Source organism: Mixophyes fleayi, chromosome 11 (genome assembly GCF_038048845.1).
Source record: "Mixophyes fleayi isolate aMixFle1 chromosome 11, aMixFle1.hap1, whole genome shotgun sequence".
Classification (NCBI taxonomy): domain Eukaryota; kingdom Metazoa; phylum Chordata; class Amphibia; order Anura; family Limnodynastidae; genus Mixophyes; species Mixophyes fleayi.
The window spans coordinates 5,608,540-5,630,683 of NC_134412.1; the positions used below are offsets into that span (position 1 = coordinate 5,608,540).

The following is a 22,144-nucleotide window of genomic DNA, read 5'->3' on the forward strand; positions in this document are numbered from 1 at the left end:
ATACGTGCTTCATTATTACATCGAAGCTCAAGAAGTGCCTCTGCCAACCCTTGAGGCTCTTCTGGTACAACAGCAATTTCACATTTAAAGGGGTCTACAATCCAACTGACAGCAAGTGAATCAGCAGCATTACCCCCAGGAATTTTATTTTTACCCCGTTTGGGGTAATTTATCCCTGTTCCCTGACCACTGGTTTATAGAAAATAGCACTTAGGGCGCCATTAATATGGAATAGAATCTTTCAACATTCCCAAACAAATATGAAAGTTTCAATACATTAATAGAACTTAAAAAAATATGAAGACTAAAAAGTCACCTCTTACCTAAACTCCTATTTCCTGTAACCAATGTAACCCCAAAGGTCTCAGGGAATGGGGGGGTTCCAATTGTAGTAGGGGCTAAGGGAGCTTTATAGCAAATATAAATACAATGCCAAACATTCCAAATGCAGACTCACCAGTTCGTCTCGCTGAATATCTTCTGACTGGTAGTGGACTTGCTTTACTGACCCGTTATCCTAAACACAAGAGGACGTCAGTGAGTTACGATTCACAGTCACCTATATAGTTATCCTACATAAATAATCTCAGGAAACATCGAACCTTCTGTCCTGGAAAAGTAATCGTTCTCTCGCTAGGGGGGAGATCTGAGTACATGTCCCAGACTGCTGAGCCTGCGGGAGAGAGAGAAAAGACCCCCGTCACATCAGCAACACGATACAGAAGAGCCCCAAAGGGCAAAACACAAGCGGCTCAAGGCTGCCGTTCTAGGAGAAAATTGAAGACAGAAGCGGAAGCCAGTCACTGACCTTTCCTTTCTATCTGTTGGGAGTCTGTTCAGGCATCCAAAAGCAAATGTAAGAGACAGCAAGTAAGGAAGAGCAGGAGAGAGAGAGAGAAAACATCCGTAAGAGACAGACAAGAAAGGGGAAATTGAAGGGGAGACTATCGAGGCTTCAGTGACCTCACCCTCTCCTTGAGATGTCTCGGCTGAGCTTTGGGCCGGCACTCTAATCTCGGGATAGTCGCTGTCTTCGTTTAGCTTCTTCTGTGTTGAGCTGAGAAGGTCTCCGGCCCCCACCCACTCAGTGTGCAGCCAGGTCTCTGCAAAGGGCCAACAATCAACAGCCTCTGTTATGAGCCTCCCTTATTAATATAATACCAGCCTCTACCTTATTATAACCAATTGCTGACATCCAGATGATGTCCTGTCATTGGATTCATACCCAAGTCAGGGGCAAACACAGGATTTGTAGAGGGGGGTTTCCACACCACGCCACCAGTGGGCGTGACCAGCATGCATGGGGGCGTGGCTATAATTTTAGACCGTGCTTGGCTGCTCTCCAACTCTTCCTATCCCCATAATATACATGGGCAATGCTGCATGCACTACTGTTAGGTGCACACAGCTCTCCCTTTTCATGCAGAGCCGTGTGAAGCGGGGGCAGGATCCAGCCACCTCAATTATACAGTGCCCCAGGCTTGGAGGGGGGTTTCCAGGCACTAGGAACCCCCTTTCCCTCGGTTTGCCTATGCAAGTGATGTATTCTATAAAAGTTGGGGAATCTGAAAATGTCTTTCATGGAAGGATTAAACCATATGCTATAAACTAATAAAACGTCCTTATTTAGCATGTAAAAAAATATATTTTTTTTGTCTTTTCGTAACAAAACAGATATTTCTATAGTCATTCTCTTCTCTATTCAGACAGGCTAATAATCCTACTTTTTAGTGTGGAACCCTTACTCATAACTTCAAGAGCGATCACATAATGTGTATTTTATAGAGATGTTTTATGGCTGGCCTAGAGGTCATGGAAAGAATAACATATAGAGGGGAGAGACGGTACATACCGATCTGGTCGCGTAACTCCGGAGACAGCTGAGGGTTTCGGTAAAGAAGCGACAGAGACTGGTTCACTCGTTCTTCGATGACCCGAAGATGGGTTAAAACCTGGACAAGAGACAGTCAAATAACAGAGACTTAGGAGAGAGAGTGCCGAATCATAAAGACCGATCACAGAGACTTAGGAGAGAGAGTGCCGAATCATAAAGACCGATCACAGAGACTTAGGAGAGAGAGTGCCGAATCATAAAGACCGATCACAGAGACTTAGGAGAGAGAGTGCCGAATCCTAAAGACCGATCACAGAGACTTAGGAGAGAGAGTGCCGAATCCTAAAGACCGATCACAGAGACTTAGGAGAGAGAGTGCCGAATCATAAAGACCGATCACAGAGACTTAGGAGAGAGAGTGCCGAATCATAAAGACCGATCACAGAGACTTAGGAGAGAGAGTGCCGAATCATAAAGACCGATCGCAGAGACTTAGGAGAGAGAGTGCCGAATCATAAAGACCGATCACAGAGACTTAGGAGAGAGAGTGCCGAATCATAAAGACCGATCGCAGAGACTTAGGAGAGAGAGTGCCGAATCATAAAGACCGATCACAGAGACTTAGGAGAGAGAGTGCCGAATCATAAAGACCGATCACAGAGACTGGCAGAAATCATCGAATCTAAAGGATCCCAAAAATGTGAAATAGTCATAGACAGAGGAAAACAGAGAGTCGTTCAGTGACCCACAGGAGCGACATCAAACGTCTCCATTACCTGGAACTGGATGGTCTCCGCTCTGTCAGGTTCTGCGCTGCTCACGTGCTGATAATGGCGCACAGTATGGCGCTGGTCTCGTTGCTCGGCGTGTATGTATCTCTTCAGGGCCAGCAGTACCCGTTCAGGCTGCACCAATGAGAGAGAAGAGTAACAGAGAGAGTAAAATATATGTAATGGTGCAGGAGATACTCCTCCCGCTGATCAAAACCTCCAGTTCTGACAGACTTGTAGAAACGACAGCTGGTTCCTGATTGGATGCTGGCAACACTCATCCAATCAAGGGCTAGCTGTTACTTCATCCAGTGTGTCGACCCCCACCCCTTTACAAACCTAGCCCTGTGACTATCACATGAACCGTTTTCTCAGACACACCAGAAAGTTTAACGTTGTTATCATTTTTATAAGTAAAACTAGTATTTATTCCTGTTGATGTGTGGCATTTGGGTGTGATATATTTTAGTCTCTAAACAAGGCAGAGTGGGGGGGGAGTGGCTTACATCCAGGGGTGTGGCCTGCACGCTTGCCAAGTAGTTCTCCAGCGCCGCCCTACGGTTATCATTGAGCGCTGCGACCACGCGACCCAGGTGCGTCTCCACCAGGCGCTGCCGCTGAGCGGAGATCTGACTCTCCAGGGTTTGCAGGATGGATTGGAAGTGCTGGAAAAGGGAGTGAGGCATTGCTAACATTAATACTCACAGAGAGGACGAGGAACATACACAGTAAACATAAAATAAAACTTGTCTTATGTAAAATATTATCACATACATATCCATGATACAAATATATGATATAATTATACATATTGTAATCACATAATATATATTGTACAAATAAGTCTATATTATTATACAAAGGCATCAGCTTGTGGCTATTATGATAGTGTAGTTTCCTATGTACAGCAGAGATCCCGTCAGAAAGCCTATTTAAGGACAATTAATAAAGCTTAATATTGCTGATAACAGAGAGTCAAAAGCTTGTACTGACTACCTAGTAATGACTGATCAAATATCTAAACTTATATTATGTGAATGTTTCTATATATACATTTGTGAATGCTAAAACGTCTCTTTTTTTATATATTGGATCCACTTGTATTTTAGTGGCCCTTTAAATCTAGAGAATTTTTGTTTATGTGGTTTCCATTAAGCAGACTGCAGTATGCACTCTGAGCAATTCCTAAACCTGCCACTAGGGGCAGTATAACACGGTCCTATTTCTTCAGAGTTGGCTGCTCAGCTCTGACAATCAATTGCACGATGGCCGCGCAAAATGGGTTGCGACATGGAAGCATCGCTGGCTCATCCACTCAGTAGCCCCACTCTCCGTCCTTCTGTGCATGTGAGGGGCCGTATCTGCTTTCAGACCATGCTTTCGCTATATAAATAAATACTTATTTTTATACTACCAGAATGCATCTCAATCTGTCTCCTCGCATACCTGTCATTGCATTTCAGATAAAAAATGGAATCTAAAACCAAGTGTCAGTTTCTGGATTAAACAGAGCGATAACAGATCCTTTTTTATACTATTTCAAAATAAAATGTTATTTTATGCAGACAGGTGCAATTTACGTCAGAACCAGAGCTGCCGTCTCCTGTCTCTAAATCTCTCTCCCAGCTTCATTAATTCTCCTCACATCGTTAATACACCATATTTCCACACTAACCCCCAGAGATCGCTTCCTTTATTAGGTAAGATAAGGAGTGGAGCTGCCAGGGTTACGTCGAGCCGGACCGTGTAATCATATACATCATTATACAACCTCCCTGTCCCTCACGTCGCCGTGTTCCACATTTTGTTTGTCCCACATGGGATTATTAGATGAGATCTAGTTTCACAATATCTCCTCTCCCTCCTCGTGATTGTTATCTCTTGTACTCACCGGTAACACGACCCCGAGATGGAGACTTAAGTGGTCCTAAAAGCTATCGTTTTCCTAGAACATCAGAGACCTGCCAAATAAATAACTCGTACATCTGCCCCGCGTATATATTTTCATGGTTAATGGCTTGTATGGGCCCTGGAGTATTCCAAATGTTGACGGAAAAAGCGTTCTCCGGCCCGTTAGACGTCTCTGCTTATTTTTGCAGAATGGCCATTGAGGCCAAGGGTGACCATTGAATACAATCTATATTTTTCCCCTAATATATATTATGATTCATGGGCGTTCATCTAATTCATCTCTGGGCAGTGATGGATCTGATTAAGATTTTCTTTTCCATTGCCATGAGAACGAGCCATGAATCTACATCTCCTCCTCATTAGTCACCAACTAACGTACCTCGTTAAGGGCTTGACGGTCAGACTTGGGCAGATTTTTGGCTTGGTTATCTGCTTCCGCCCATTCCTTCATCACCTGGAAGACAAGAGATCAATAAAAGATCATCCAAACGGATGAGAACATTTCTAAAAAATTGTTGGCAAAATAAAAAAGGTTACTGTCAATAATGGTGTGTTTTGTTTTTTTTTTTTTAAATAAAGTAAATGAAATAATGCTTTGCTCTTGGTGATTTTGCAAAGATAATTTTTGCAATATCATTAGGCTCTCAGTTTATATAAAAGAAATCCATCAGGTAGTCATATGAACGGGGTTACCGACACCTTACATTTGCCGAAAATGTTGACACATGGTCCAAGCGTTGCGGCCAAGTTTGGACGCGATCCGGCCATTTAAATTATCGGGCAAAAATTGGCCAATTATCTGAATTGGATGCAATTATCACAGCGTGTGTGGCCGGCATCATAGAGAAGATTGGATCTGTGATTCTGCAGGTCAGGTTTGTTGTAGACCATATTGCAGCAATCATGACATATCTCCCAACATTTATACATGATAAATTGGGAGAAAATTAGGCCCCCCCCCCCCCCCCCCCCCGATCCACAGAAACTCTGATTCGCCTATTTTCAGAATATAATTGACTTCCCTTAGAGCGGTGGGAAATGGTGTCGGGTGATAACAGTGATCTCGTGTCAGGTCTTCGACTGACCCCATTAATTGTGGGTTTGGCCTGAGCATCAAACGAAAAGTTCTTTGCCATTTTTGTGCACGGATTTTACAGAGATCCAACCACTCGGAAAATGAAGACAGCTGTCCCTGTGTTTTGGATTCTAGGTTGGTCAAGTTATGTCAATTGGGGAATATATAGGTAGAGATAAGAAACCCTCTATCTTCTCTGGCTAGTGAACAGTAGCCAATTGTTCTGCGGGGTATGAGGAAAAGCTAATTACAGCACATTATAATACTTTTATACTGTAGTTTCCCTGTTTATGAGACCACGATTTTTCACTTTTTTTTTTTTTTTTGTAGGATTAGGTTGGATTAAAGTCATAATTAAAATATGTTGCGTTGCCCCTCAACCCCCTCCGCTCACCTCGTTGATCTGTTTCATGCGCCTTTCCTCCAGTTCCATTTTTGCGCGCAGGAAGTTGGCGTGTTCCGATCCGTCCCGCGGGGACTCAAAATAGATATCTACCCCGTCGGTGGGGCGGGAGACTGCGGGAAAACAAAGCGGAACTGTGTCTGTTTGGGAAACGATTGGGGTACAAAGCAGAGAACCGCAATGGGGCAGCTGGGGGCCACCCAAAATGTGTGAGAAAACAAAGACTATGGTCACAAATGAACCACCCCAAACTCTTTACTGCCCCACTTTTTTGATACTGAAAAATAAGTGCAGCCATAGAACTGGCCATTGTTTTATGTAATCATTTATTTCGTTACAACGAACCACCAGAAAAAAAAAAAGGAGGTATGTCTGACCTTTGACCTCTGGCGGGAGGGTGGGCGCACTGCTGGTGGTTTCGTCCTCATAGGCACCTCTTACAAAATAATCGTCCCATATTGTCGGGTGCTGATCCGGGGTAGCTTCTGCCGTGTCCTCCCAACCACCGTCTATAATGTCGATATTGTCATCTTCAATCTCCACATCGTCTCTGAAAGAAGGATAAGTATCAGCAGGTCCCCCGCCCCAAGTCACAGACCCCCCCCTCCACCCCTTGGTACTGTCCAAGTGACACTGCCAGCGAAGAAATGTGTGAACTTGCGTCAGAATTTTACGTGAAACGGAAACGGGTTGGACGTGAACGGAATGTAAATTTCGTGTTCCGCATTCCGCTCTCTAAATTTGCATTTGGCGGAATTTATAGTCTATAAGTATATAGTGAATATATATAAGAAAATAACCCCTTATGCCGCCGTAAGGCCTGAACGCGACTGCCCTCTTACCCTTTCTCTGTGTCCTGTGGCTGTAGCTCAGTGACAGGGTGACCCTTGGTGGGTTCTGCCTGATGGGGCGTACGGACGGGGCAGCACACGTACTCCACCCCGCGGAATCTGTCCGGACGGCAGGGCAGCAGCATCCCGTAGCTGTGCAGATCCAGGTCCTCGGTAGCACAGGCCTGGGGGGTGGTGTAAAAGACATTACTTCGTTCATCAATGTGTCCTTGATGCCCTCAGTTCTACTACTCTGAGGCGGATGCAGAGATGGGCGCAAAATGGGCGCATTAAGGATTCATTAAGGAAAGTTAAGCATAAAATTGAGTACGTTTTCTTACTCAAGCTTTCTGGACAAAACCATGTCACAATGCAAGGGGTGCAAATGAGTTTATCATTTTGCACATAAGTTAAATACTGTCTGTTTTTTCATGTAGCACACAGATACTTGATAGCTTTATTTGTACACTGACCTTTAAGGTTGATCTAGGACATGTCCTACCCCAACTATAAATCTGCCGTCACATTATAGATTTACCCCCCCCTCCAAAGCAAAATGGTTTTTGCCTTACTTACTTACATTTGCTTAACTTTCATGAATGAATCAGGCCCAATATCATTAAATATGATCTTGTGGGATTTTTTAATTGAAGTGTCTACTCTTCAATATATTATATTATAATATATAATATTATATATCGGCGTCAGCAGTGTATGGAATCCATTTTGGATTTCTACCTCAGAGGAAAGGGCAGCTTTTGATACATAGCAACATATATTGTGTACTGTTTTACTGCCGTACTGAAAACTGTGACATATATATATATATATATATATATATATATATATATATATATATATATATATATATATATATATATTAAACTCCCTGCTGTAAGATATAGGGATTAGTAGTCACCAATATTTTCTGTGACTATATAAAGGTACATGGTTGTAGTTTGGGTCCTTTTAAACGGCACAGAAAATGTATAAGGTGACTTTTAATCTCTGTAATGACTTAAAGTAGGGGGTGAACAATTCCTTTATAATACACAAGGATTCCTGTGATAAACTCACGGTTTATACAGATATAATGTACAGGAGTTTGTAGAAATATTGACATCACTTGAGCATTATAAAGGTCATGTGACATTCTAGTTGATGACCAATCAGGTGCTGAACGAGAGATCCCTCGAGGAAAGGGGCACGGGAGAACCGTTAAGCAACCAAATCACCATGAAATCCCGCGCCTTGCTTTTGTACGGTACGAAAGCCTGCCAGTGCAGAAATACTCTAAATAAATTGCTTTTTTGGCCTGTAAAGTGAGATTATGCTGAAATGCGTCTTATCTGAAAATCCATATCTACTTTGTGAAGCCGTCCTTGGCTACACACACAGATTGCGGTAATCATTTGAATTGTTTGGGTTTTTTTCCCCAACAAGATCAATAAAAACAAAAAAAACATTTTTGATTGGAATTTGATTGTTCTCGGGTCATTTATGTTTAAAGTTGCCAAAAGAAATTGCCAATTGTGGCCAGCTTTGTTTAGTGAACGTATGCACCATTTAAAATAACAGCGGAGAAACGCGTTAGGTCATACAAGCGATCTCTCTTTTACAAAATAAAGTGTGTCCAGACACCTATCTATTCAGTGCATTAAAATATGTATTCAAAGTAACAAAGTGGCCACGAAAATGCGCAATTTACCCCAAGCAAACAGGAGAACGTTCAATTTCTGCAATAGCCTCTTAGTTACTGAGAGGAGTAATCAACTTTCTGATCGATTCATCTCATATTTAGTAAAGTTATTAAGATGCGTACAGATATTGGATTTTGGCTGCCAACTGTCTGAAGATTCTTATATATAACAAACTCCTACGAATACGGAATTACTGAGAGTACTAACTCCGCTTTGAAATTATCTATATATTTTTATAATTACCAATGTTCTTTTCTGAATGTGTTTTTATTGTTAACATTAAGCTGCGCATCCGACTCATCTTACGTATTATTCATAGATTTTTAGCAGAGATAGACGAATCCTTTATTGTTTGTACTTAGAACGGCTCGTTCATGAATATAGAGGGCCGGGGGGTCTCACCGTGCGGGCGGTCTCGTGCCAGTGCTGATAACTTTCACACACATCCATCTGCTCGCGATGGAGGAAGCGGCATTTGTCCGGCACGAGAAGAGCGTCACTGACAAAATCGTTCACTGCGAAAGACAGAGGGAGTTTCAGACAGACAGCAACAACAACAAACGTAAGGACATCCAAAATAGGTAGATTATAAGAGTTGTTTAATAACAAAAATGAGCCTATCACACGCCTGGAGAGATAGCAGACATCCCTAGGTTGATAATCCTGTAACATATTTGTTATCTAATACATCTTTTGGTCTTTTGTATCCAAAGTGTGACACTTTTTTTTTTTTGCTATTTTTTTTTTATGGAATTTTTGATTTGCGACTCCTTTCATAAATATTTCATTCTATTTGTCTCCAAGTCAGTTACGATATCTCCCCCTCCACGCCGTCAATATCCACTCTCTGAACTGAGCGTTTTAGAAATGAAGGGCATTAAAGAGGTCGGTGCCCTTGAGACAATTCAGTTTCGGATAGTGTTTAACAAGTTAAACAATAATACCGAAAGTTAATTACCTGGAGATCCACGTCGGCCTGTTTGGAAGATCCCCCATTGTTTGTATTAGTCTATTCCTTTTTTTTTTTTTTTTTTTACGAACGGGCAGGGTACTATTAGTGCCCCTTCTCTGTGGAATTTCAGTTGACACAAATGGGAAATTCATGGGGGAGGCTCTGCGACAACACCACTGCCTGTATGAAACAGCAGCCGCAAAAACTTAGTGGGACCATTACAGACATCAGGGAACCCAGCTAAATAATAGTTACTAATATGATTTAACTTATTGAACTCAACTCTCAGTTCTCAGTTTTGATGGGATACATTTATAACCTGATCCCTAATCCCTCTTTGTCTAGAGGTGTCCGTTCCTCCCCGATAGATTTTTCCTACAAGCGTTTGAAAGGTAAACTGCGTTGCCTAGAGGGAGAAATCCCATCATCCTCCCATAATGGGTCATCCACTGTGCACAAAGAACATTTTTATTATTTCCATTCAACGAAGGACACAGGACAGAACATCTTTCATTATTATTGCTGAAATAAACATATAGTGTTGTATAGTGATTTTCTAGATGATTAAAGTGGCTCATTCGGCTCACCCAGACAAAGATACGGCACCACGATATGCAGACGCCGTTTACACTCTGGTTTTTGCTTCTGGCACCAGTTTGCCACTGTGACCGGCTGAGTGGCTTCCGTCACCCCCGTGATCTGCAACTCAGGATACATCTACGGAAGGAGAGAAGAGTTTAGTCATAGAACAAGCGGATAATCCGCCCCTGTGTGTAACATACCCTAGAGCGGTGGGCAGGGAACAGGGGTAAATTACCCCAAATGGGGTTAAAATTAAATTCCTGGGGGTAATGCTGCCGATTCACTTGCTGTCAGTTGGATTGTAGACCCCTTTAAATGTGAAATTGCTGTTGTACCAGAAGAGCCTCAAGGGTTGGCAGAGGCACTTCTTGAGCTGTGAAGCACGTATTGCATTTGAAAACAAAGCAGATCTGTCATATTTTTAGATGTCAACAGCTGCAAAGGCATTCAAAATTACACATGAGGAGGCAGTCAAAAAGTTGCTGCCTTTTGCAACAACCTACCTTTGCCAACAAGGATTTTCCACTCTAACGAACATAAAAACAAAGCAGAGAAATCGATTGGATGCTGAAGACTGCATCCAAATTGCTCTGACATCAAAATGCCATCATTTCTCCAAAACCTGAAGTTTTGAAGTTGAAGCTTTCAAAGGAAATTTGGAATAGATTCAATAAAATTTTGAACTCCACTAATTAATAATATATGATTTCCTTCCTTTCAAATCAAGGGGGTAACGTCGGCGTATCTAAATATATTTGGGGGTAAAAGGTAAAAATGTTTCCTGAACCCCAGGGCCCTCTTAAGACCATCTTGGGCCCCCGGGCACAGCAGTGCACCGGGGCCCCTATATATACAAAAAAAATAAAAAATGATTATAGATATGGGCCCTGCAGCCCAGGGGGGCCCGTCGGAGGAAGCCAAAAAAAAAAAAGCTGGAAAAAGAAAAGAAGAAAATACTTACCGTGCTGTCAGCTGGCGATCCGGCTCCCTCCATGGTCTCCTCCTCCGCTGGCTCCGCAATGGATGTCGGGCGGGCGTGATGACGTCACGCCCGACATGCACTGCGAGCGCGACGGAGGAGGAGACCAGGGAGGGAGCCGGATCGCCAGCTGACAGCACGGTAAGTATTTTCTTCTTTTCTTTTTCCAGGTTTTTTTTTTTTTGGCTTCCTCCGACGGGCCCCCCTGGGCTGCAGGGCCCCCGGGCACCTGCCCGTTGTGCCCTATGGGAAAGACGGCCCTGCTGAACCCTGCCCTAGAGGTTCATCGGTAGAGTAAATGGTTCGATCCTGGAGCAAATCCAACCAACATCCCCCATTCAGCTGACCAGGAGCGAGCTGGACATGGGGCAGAATTTAGACCCAATTTTTTGGGGATGTCTCCATTCCGGCCCTAAGTCTTGCGTAGCTAATGATGCGTCCTTACCTGTCTGCAGTACTGTAAGATTTCCTCGCTGCTCCCGGGGCAGCTGGGGACTCCACGAGGATCTGACACCCACTCCCCTCTCATTAGATCCATGTGCAGAGGTACTCGCCCGCAGAAAAGGGCCAACTGTGGTCTCCATGCTGCAAGGCCCTGCGGACATAGGGAAGAAGAGATGTGCTTAGTATAGAAATGATAGAATACATATGTTTGTGCATACTTAATACATTATCTAACAGAAGTATGCTGCAATGGTAATTACAGCAAATCTAGGTCACTGGCAACTGGCTGCATATGTCCTTAAATTATAATCGGGACAAGGAGCTGCTCGGAGTCAGGCAACGTCAGTCTAGAGGTGGGTGAACTGCATTGTCTTAAATGTCAGAACAACTCTCTTCAAATGTTTCTCAGTGCATGCTGCCATATATCTGTGAAAATCCATCACCTCAAGTCAGTGACTTCAATCAATAAATAAGCTAATTCTAAAAAAAAAAATTGCCCATTTCTGTATCTATCACAATATCACAATTTTTCCAACATTTTAAGTATTTGTATTATGATATATCTTTCTTTGCCCTCAGTGTATCTGGCACATTCTCGCCCACATCAATCATGACCGTTCTCAGACAGTACATTGAGGCAGCGCAATGTAAAATGCAAATTTATCAGATCCACACTAATGAACTGACACCTTGTTCCTTAAATGTTTTCTACTGTTTAACGTTAGCTACAATTTAATCAATTAAAAGTGCTTGCAGGAGAATTCATTTTAAGGAAAAACATAAAATCCCTTTAAATGTAGGACGCACCCAGAGCAACATAACATAACGATCTAGAGCAGATTGTTTATTTTCTGTTAGAAAGAAAATATAATAATTAGTGCAGATTAAAAGCTTATGTACACATCTCCTTTGGCCTAGTTTTGCAACAGAAAACATGCATTATTTGGAAAGGGGATAAACTGTCTCTTGCATAACAGAAAGCATACAAGTGAAAGGCAACTAGCATTTATGCAAACTATAAATTATATTATTATTAACGTAGATTTCTAAGGCGCCACAGTGCTCCGTAGTACACACAGTACATACATAAAACAGGGACATACAAGGTAGATAAAATAAATGCAGACATGAAAACAAAGGGTATGGAGGACCCTGCTCATTAGAGAGCTTACATTCTAAAGGGAGGAGGGTACAGCTGAAACAAGAGGAGTGAGTTTGGCTCAGAGTGGACATCGGGACAGGTGTGAGGCCGCATTAGTGGGAATAGTGTTATCGGTAAGGTGTAAATTCCTCCCTGGGGGTCTGCGGTGATAAACTGGCACTTTGTATATCATTTGGGGGTGTAATATGACTTGTTGATAAGCGTTAATGTCAATTGGATAGTTACAGGCCCTCTGCAGACTGACTAATCCAACGTACCAGTGCAGATAGAGTCACGACAATCTACATTGACACATCAATATTATTAACCCAAACGCGTCAGGGTTCCCCGGCCAGAGCAGCGTAAGGTCGGAGGTCACAGACTGATAGTTGGGGGTTTTCTGATTGCTTCTAATCCTGGAGAATCAATTCCGTCCATAGTATTATGTGCTACATGTGATGTCACAGTGATGTCACCTGTAGAAGATTGTACAGTAGGGCTTAATGTATTCACTGGATTTCAGTCCCTCTCTTTCCCTCACACTCTCTCTCAGTCTCTCTCTCTCTATATATATATACCTGACTCTCTCACTCAGTCTCTCTCTCTCCTATTCTATCACATGCTTTATCTGTCTCTTTTTCCCTTTCCCTCTCTCTCTCTCTCTCTCTCCCTCTCTTGCTCTCTCTCTTTCCCCCCCCTCTCTCTCTCTTGCTCTCTCTCTTTTTTTCTCTTTCTTTCTCTCTCTCTCTTTACCTCACTCTCTCACTCGCTGTCTCTCACTCTCAGTCTTTTGTGGTCTCTCAATGTCTCTGTCTCCTACTCTCTTTGTCTCTCTCTCTTTCTCCCTCTCTCTCAGTCCTATAAGTCTCTGTCTCTGTCTCATGCTCTCTCTCACTCTTTCTCTCTCTCTCTTTTTCTCTCACACTCTCTCTGTCTTCCTCTTTCTTCCTCTTTCTTTCTCTCTCTCTCTCTCTCTCTCTCTATACCTCAGTCTCTCACTCCCTTTCTCTCTCTCCCTCTCTCTCTTTCTCTAAGTCTCTCTCCCTCTCTCTCTCTCTTTCTCTAAGTCTCTCTCACTCTCTCTCTCTCTTTCTCTAAGTCTCTCTCACTCTCTCTTTCTCTAAGTCTCTCTCCCTCTCTCTTCCTTTATCTCTCTCCCTCCCTCTCTCTCTCGCTCCTCTCAGTCTGTCTCTCTCGCCCATGCTGTCTCTCACACTTTCTCCTCTTCTATCTCCCATTCTCTCCTCTCAGTCTCTCTCCCTCTCTCTCTCTTTCTCTAAGTCTCTCTCTCTTTCTCTAAGTCTCTCTCCCTCTCTCTCTCTTTCTCTAAGTCTCTCTCACTCTCTCTTTCTCTAAGTCTCTCTCTCTCTCTTTCTCTAAGTCTCTCTCCCTCTCTCTCTCTTTCTCTGCCTCTCTCTTCCTTTATCTCTCTCCCTCCTCTCAGTCTGTCTCTCTCGCTCATGCTGTCTCTCACACTTTCTCCTCTTCTATCTCCCATTCTCTCCTCTCAGTCTCTCTCCCTCTCTCTCTCTTTCTCTAAGTCTCTCTCTCTTTCTCTAAGTCTCTCTCCCTCTCTCTTTCTCTAAGTCTCTCTCACTCTCTCTTTCTCTAAGTCTCTCTCTCTCTCTCTCTTTCTCTAAGTCTCTCTCCCTCTCTCTCTCTTTCTCGAAGTCTCTCTCCCTCTCTCTCTCTTTCTCCGCCTCTCTCTTCCTTTATCTCTCTCCCTCCTCTCAGTCTGTCTCTCTCGCTCATGCTGTCTCTCACACTTTCTCCTCTTCTATCTCCCATTCTCTCCTCTCAGTCTCTCTCTCCCTCTCTCTCTTTCTCTAAGTCTCTCTCCCTCTCCCTCTCTCTCTCTTCCGGAGGCTCAACTTAAAAAGACGTTGGACAAGTGATGTCACTAATTCCTAGTGAACTTTCAGACTTACTATTGGCTGCCTTTGCTGTTCGTAGAAGTCAGGTCTAATAATAATTTAAATAACACAAATTATTTTTTTGAAGCAAATTGTCGCATTCTTTACATCTTTGTTAAATGTTACATATTTGTTCAGAAATAGTTTCAATCTGAAAAGAAACAACGTTTGTATCATCCTCACTGATGAATCTAGAACCAATCAATACAATCAGTCAGTTGACTCATCTCCAGCTCACATGTTAGAAAATAAATCAACCAAAGGATTTATGTGTATGACCTGGCAGACAGACTGATTATATATATATATATATATATATATATGCGCCACAGAGAGATCGTGGACCACGAATCAAAATACCTGAAACCATAGATAAACCAATATAAGATATAGGAACAGGGCTAACAAAGCCAACTTAAAGACGCCCTGCAGGCTGGGCTGACATCTGTTTCAGCAGGCCCAGAAAGGGGTGGGGCTTCTGCATGTATTGAGGGCGGGGCTTATTTTGTCCACTTGCTTCTACCAATTGTCCCGTTCAACATCTGATAAAATGTTACTTGGAAGCAGCCGTCTGTTAGTGCCCTATACGCTGTGATTTGTAACAAAAATAAACCATATTAATACTGTGATCTTTTCCTAATATGCCTGAGGCTCTAGAAAAGTAAAGGATTTGTTTAATGACTTTGTAGCCCCAACATTCAATTATATTTTTACAAAAGCCCTGAAAGTGGGAGGGAAGGTACAATATCTTACGTTTGGTGGAACTGTGGATATGGTAAGACCATAACTAGCTTTGTCCATTACTGGCTACGACAATGACTGGCTATGACCACAATTAGCTATGACAATGACTAACTACAACCATAAGTGACTATGCCCATGACTGGCTATGACCACTATTGACTATGCCCATGACTGGTTGAATCTCAACCACTTGTAAAGCAGGATGAGTGGGATAACGCTACTAGACATTTTATTAAGCCAACATAAAAGTGCAAGGTGTGATTCTGTTGAACAATACCACAAGATGCTGGGCCCATGCGTACAGATCCAGAAGTAGACAGATACAAAAGGACATTTCTATTAGCTGAATGCTCAAATGTCTGAGCTGTTTATCCTGGCAGTGCCCCATACATTGTCATTCACAGTGTACTCCCAAAATCTCTTTTTAGGGTTCCCACATTGTCAGGTATGCAATACACTGGAACTACCTCTTTTGGGGTCTCAGAACAATGACACACTGACACTGGGGGTCCCAGAACTCTAACACACTGACACTGGGGGTCCCAGAACTATAACACACTGACACTGGGGGTCCCAGAACTATAACACACTGACACTGGGGGTCCCAGAACAATGACACACTGACACTGGGGGTCCTAGAACTATAACACACTGACACTGGGGGTCTCAGAACTATAACACACTGACACCTGTGGTCCCAGAACTATAACACACTGACACTGGGGGTCCCAGAACAATGACACACTGAGAATTGGGGTCCCAGAACAATGACACACTGACACTGGGGGTCCTAGAACAATGACACACTGACACTGGGGGTCCTAGAACAATGACACACTGACACTGGGGGTCCTAGAACAATGACACACTGACACTGGGGGTCCCATAACACACTGACACTGGTGGTCCCAGAACTATAACACACTGACACTGGGGGTCCTAGAACAATGACACACTGAAACTGGAGGTCCCAGAACAATGACACACTGTCACTGGGGGTCCTAGAACTATAACACACTGACACTGGGGGTCCTAGAACTATAACACACTGACACTGGTGGTCCCAGAACAATAACACACTGACACTGGGGGTCCTAGAACAATGACACACTGAAACTGGAGGTCCCAGAACAATGACACACTGTCACTGGGGGTCCTAGAACTATAACACACTGACACTGGGGTCCTAGAACAATGACACACTGTCACTGGGGGTCCTAGAACTATAACACACTGACACTGGGGTCCTAGAACAATGACACACTGACACTGGGGGTCCCAGAACTATAACACACTGAAACTGGAGGTCCCAGAACAATGACACACTGTCACTGGTGGTCCTAGAACTATAACACACTGACACTGGGGTCCTAGAACAATGACACACTGTCACTGGGGGTCCTAGAACTATAACACACTGACACTGGAGGTCCCAGAACAATGACACACTGTCACTGGGGGTCCTAGAACTATAACACACTGACACTGGGGTCCTAGAACAATGACACACTGTCACTGGGGGTCCTAGAACTATAACACACTGACACTGGAGGTCCCAGAACAATGACACACTGACACTGGGGTCCTAGAACAATGACACACTGACACTGTGGGTCCCAGAACTATAACACACTGAGAATAGGGGTCCCAGAACTATAACACACTGTCACTGGGGGTCCTAGAACTATAACACACTGACACTGGGGGTCCCAGAACTATAACACACTGACACTGGGGGTCCCAGAACTATAACACACTGACACTGGGGGTCCCAGAACTATAACACACTGACACTGGAGGTCCCAGAACAATGACACACTGACACTGGGGTCCTAGAACAATGACACACTGACACTGGGGGTCCCAGAACTATAACACACTGAGAATAGGGGTCCCAGAACTATAACACACTGTCACTGGGGGTCCTAGAACTATAACACACTGACACTGGGGGTCCCAGAACTATAACACACTGACACTGGGGGTCCCAGAACTATAACACACTGACACTGGGGGTCCTAGAACAATGACACACTGAAACTGGAGGTCCCAGAACAATGACACACTGACACTGGGGGTCCTAGAACTATAACACACTGACACTGGTGGTCCCAGAACAATGACACACTGACACTGGGGGTCCTAGAACAATGACACACTGTCACTGGGGGTCCTAGAACTATAACACACTGACACTGGGGGTCCTAGAACAATGACACACTGAAACTGGAGGTCCCAGAACAATGACACACTGACACTGGGGGTCCTAGAACTATAACACACTGACACTGGTGGTCCCAGAACAATGACACACTGACACTGGGGGTCCTAGAACAATGACACACTGTCACTGGGGGTCCTAGAACTATAACACACTGACACTGGGGTCCTAGAACAATGACACACTGTCACTGGGGGTCCTAGAACTATAACACACTGACACTGGGGTCCTAGAACAATGACACACTGACACTGGGGGTCCCAGAACTATAACACACTGAAACTGGAGGTCCCAGAACAATGACACACTGTCACCGGGGGTCCTAGAACTATAACACACTGACACTGGGGTCCTAGAACAATGACACACTGTCACTGGGGGTCCTAGAACTATAACACACTGACACTGGGGTCCTAGAACAATGACACACTGTCACTGGGGGTCCTAGAACTATAACACACTGTCACTGGGGGTCCTAGAACTATAACACACTGACACTGGGGTCCTAGAACAATGACACACTGTCACTGGGGGTCCTAGAACTATAACACACTGACACTGGAGGTCCCAGAACAATGACACACTGACACTGGGGTCCTAGAACAATGACGCACTGACACTGGGGGTCCCAGAACTATAACACACTGACACTGGTGGTCCCAGAACAATGACACACTGACACTGGGGTCCTAGAACAATGACACACTGACACTGGGGGTCCCAGAACTATAACACACTGAGAATAGGGGTCCCAGAACTATAACACACTGTCACTGGGGGTCCTAGAACTATAACACACTGACACTGGGGGTCCCAGAACTATAACACACTGACACTGGGGGTCCCAGAACTATAACACACTGACACTGGGGGTCCTAGAACAATGACACACTGAAACTGGAGGTCCCAGAACAATGACACACTGTCACTGGGGGTCCTAGAACTATAACACACTGACACTGGGGGTCCTAGAACTATAACACACTGACACTGGTGGTCCCAGAACAATGACACACTGACACTGGGGGTCCTAGAACAATGACACACTGAAACTGGAGGTCCCAGAACAATGACACACTGTCACTGGGGGTCCTAGAACTATAACACACTGACACTGGGGTCCTAGAACAATGACACACTGTCACTGGGGGTCCTAGAACTATAACACACTGACACTGGGGTCCTAGAACAATGACACACTGACACTGGGGGTCCCAGAACTATAACACAATGAAACTGGAGGTCCCAGAACAATGACACACTGTCACTGGGGGTCCTAGAACTATAACACACTGACACTGGGGTCCTAGAACAATGACACACTGTCACTGGGGGTCCTAGAACTATAACACAATGACACTGGGGTCCTAGAACAATGACACACTGTCACTGGGGGTCCTAGAACTATAACACACTGACACTGGAGGTCCCAGAACAATGACACACTGTCACTGGGGGTCCTAGAACTATAACACACTGACACTGGGGTCCTAGAACAATGACACACTGTCACTGGGGGTCCTAGAACTATAACACACTGACACTGGAGGTCCCAGAACAATGACACACTGACACTGGGGTCCTAGAACAATGACACACTGACACTGTGGGTCCCAGAACTATAACACACTGAGAATAGGGGTCCCAGAACTATAACACACTGTCACTGGGGGTCCTAGAACTATAACACACTGACACTGGGGGTCCCAGAACTATAACACACTGACACTGGGGGTCCCAGAACTATAACACACTGACACTGGGGGTCCCAGAACTATAACACACTGACACTGGAGGTCCCAGAACAATGACACACTGACACTGGGGTCCTAGAACAATGACACACTGACACTGGGGGTCCCAGAACTATAACACACTGAGAATAGGGGTCCCAGAACTATAACACACTGTCACTGGGGGTCCTAGAACTATAACACACTGACACTGGGGGTCCCAGAACTATAACACACTGACACTGGGGGTCCCAGAACTATAACACACTGACACTGGGGGTCCTAGAACAATGACACACTGAAACTGGAGGTCCCAGAACAATGACACACTGACACTGGGGGTCCTAGAACTATAACACACTGACACTGGTGGTCCCAGAACAATGACACACTGACACTGGGGGTCCTAGAACAATGACACACTGTCACTGGGGGTCCTAGAACTATAACACACTGACACTGGGGGTCCTAGAACAATGACACACTGAAACTGGAGGTCCCAGAACAATGACACACTGACACTGGGGGTCCTAGAACTATAACACACTGACACTGGTGGTCCCAGAACAATGACACACTGAAACTGGAGGTCCCAGAACAAGACACACTGTCACTGGGGGTCCTAGAACTATAACACACTGACACTGGGGTCCTAGAACAATGACACACTGTCACTGGGGGTCCTAGAACTATAACACACTGACACTGGGGTCCTAGAACAATGACACACTGACACTGGGGGTCCCAGAACTATAACACACTGAAACTGGAGGTCCCAGAACAATGACACACTGTCACCGGGGGTCCTAGAACTATAACACACTGACACTGGGGTCCTAGAACAATGACACACTGTCACTGGGGGTCCTAGAACTATAACACACTGACACTGGGGTCCTAGAACAATGACACACTGTCACTGGGGGTCCTAGAACTATAACACACTGACACTGGAGGTCCCAGAACAATGACACACTGTCACTGGGGGTCCTAGAACTATAACACACTTACACTGGGGTCCTAGAACAATGACACACTGTCACTGGGGGTCCTAGAACTATAACACACTGACACTGGAGGTCCCAGAACAATGACACACTGACACTGGGGTCCTAGAACAATGACACACTGACACTGGGGGTCCCAGAACTATAACACACTGACACTGGTGGTCCCAGAACAATGACACACTGACACTGGGGTCCTAGAACAATGACACACTGACACTGGGGGTCCCAGAACTATAACACACTGAGAATAGGGGTCCCAGAACTATAACACACTGTCACTGGGGGTCCTAGAACTATAACACACTGACACTGGGGGTCCCAGAACTATAACACACTGACACTGGGGGTCCCAGAACTATAACACACTGACACTGGGGGTCCTAGAACTATAACACACTGACACTGGGGGTCCTAGAACAATGACACACTGTCACTGGGGGTCCTAGAACTATAACACACTGACACTGGGGGTCCTAGAACAATGACACACTGACACTGGAGGTCCCAGAACAATAACACACTGTCACTGGGGGTCCTAGAACTATAACACACTGACACTGGGGGTCCTAGAACAATGACACACTGACACTGGAGGTCCCAGAACAATGACACACTGACACTGGGGTCCTAGAACAATGACACACTGACACTGGAGGTCCCAGAACAATGACACACTGACACTGGGGGTCCTAGAACTATAACACACTGACACTGGGGGTCCCAGAACAATGACACACTGACACTGGGGGTCCCAGAACAATGACACACTGACACTTGGGGTCCAACCACTGCCCTAATTTATGTTAATCTGACAACTATATTCATGCAAACACAGAATTTCTGTATTTATGATAACATATTCTGTATATTTTATATATAATATATATTAAAAACAAAAAATAGAAAAAAAAAATACCCCCCGCCCAGCAACATAACATAATGAATCCCTCCCCCCCCCCCATCAACACCAGCACTGTGAGACCCAGCAGAGGGTCCGGAATCAGAGCGGGCTCAGGAAAGAGATGTTACAGACCCAAAAACTTCGATCTGGAATTAAACGTTATTCAACAATACATAATGCTTCCAATTCCAGATGTAAAGTATCGCTGTATTTATTTGCTTCAGAACCATCTACTATAAACTAATATTTCTTTAAGCCGAATTATAGTTTTGATTTGTTGTTTTTTTTGGTGGTGGGGGGGGCAAAGATATAAGTGTTTTATTGCCAAAAATTAAAGCAAAATCAATTACGCCATGTTAAATCAAATTTTATTCTTATTTTTTTTTTAGGATAACGTTGCTTCAGAATACAGAATACACACTTTCAGGGTGATTCAAATATGCGTGAGGTTCCGTATTAGGATCGCGCATTATGTTTCTGTGTGATGTTTAGGTAATGATCTTTGCTCACCAATCATAGGGTTGCGATCAATGCTATCATTACCGTAATTGCTGTTCAACTCACATAAACATATTGGGTTGGGCCACTACAGAACCTCGTGGCTAATTGAATTAGCCCCTTTAAATGCAATGTTTCAGATGTCTAGACTATTACACAGCTGCAGTGGTCTATATATTTATGGTACTTTGTAGTTTTGTTTATGATATGAGGCTGTGCATTATAAAACACCTATAAATGTTATTATACCTCTTGGAATTGTATTTATTGATCTGTACTTTGCATGACCCCGACTAAGAGAGATTGTTAGTCTCATGAGATTAATTGCGTAGAAAACGCTGCAGGATTCTATACCATTAATTGCAATTCTTTATGTTCATGTCACTTCCTCTGAACACTCCTAGGGGGTAAATGTATCAAGCTGAGAGTTTCCGGCAGGTTTGAAAAAGTGGAGATGTTGCCTACGGCAACCAATCAGAATCTAGCTGTCATTTTGTAGAATG

The 22,144-nt window shown here is 44.2% G+C and overlaps 1 protein-coding gene across 2 annotated transcripts in view; it reads right to left on the reverse strand.

The window, feature by feature from the left end:
• The window catches only part of APLP1 (amyloid beta precursor like protein 1), a 38,235-nt gene that overhangs the window by 4,145 nt on the left and 11,946 nt on the right, over positions 1–22,144 (reverse strand). Inside the window, exons 2-15 of one of the 2 annotated variants that reach the window (XM_075190384.1) lie at positions 11,482–11,631; positions 10,063–10,192; positions 8,926–9,038; positions 6,836–7,008; positions 6,371–6,543; positions 5,985–6,106; positions 4,895–4,969; positions 3,111–3,269; positions 2,611–2,739; positions 1,853–1,952; positions 969–1,103; positions 809–832; positions 603–673; positions 458–517 (exon numbers count right to left, since the gene is read on the reverse strand). In XM_075190384.1, coding sequence (XP_075046485.1) covers positions 458–517; positions 603–673; positions 809–832; positions 969–1,103; positions 1,853–1,952; positions 2,611–2,739; positions 3,111–3,269; positions 4,895–4,969; positions 5,985–6,106; positions 6,371–6,543; positions 6,836–7,008; positions 8,926–9,038; positions 10,063–10,192; positions 11,482–11,631 — 1,614 coding nt within the window. The remainder of the gene's footprint in view (positions 1–457; positions 518–602; positions 674–808; positions 833–968; positions 1,104–1,852; positions 1,953–2,610; positions 2,740–3,110; positions 3,270–4,894; positions 4,970–5,984; positions 6,107–6,370; positions 6,544–6,835; positions 7,009–8,925; positions 9,039–10,062; positions 10,193–11,481; positions 11,632–22,144) is intronic. The other variant, XM_075190385.1, reaches the window with a different exon arrangement.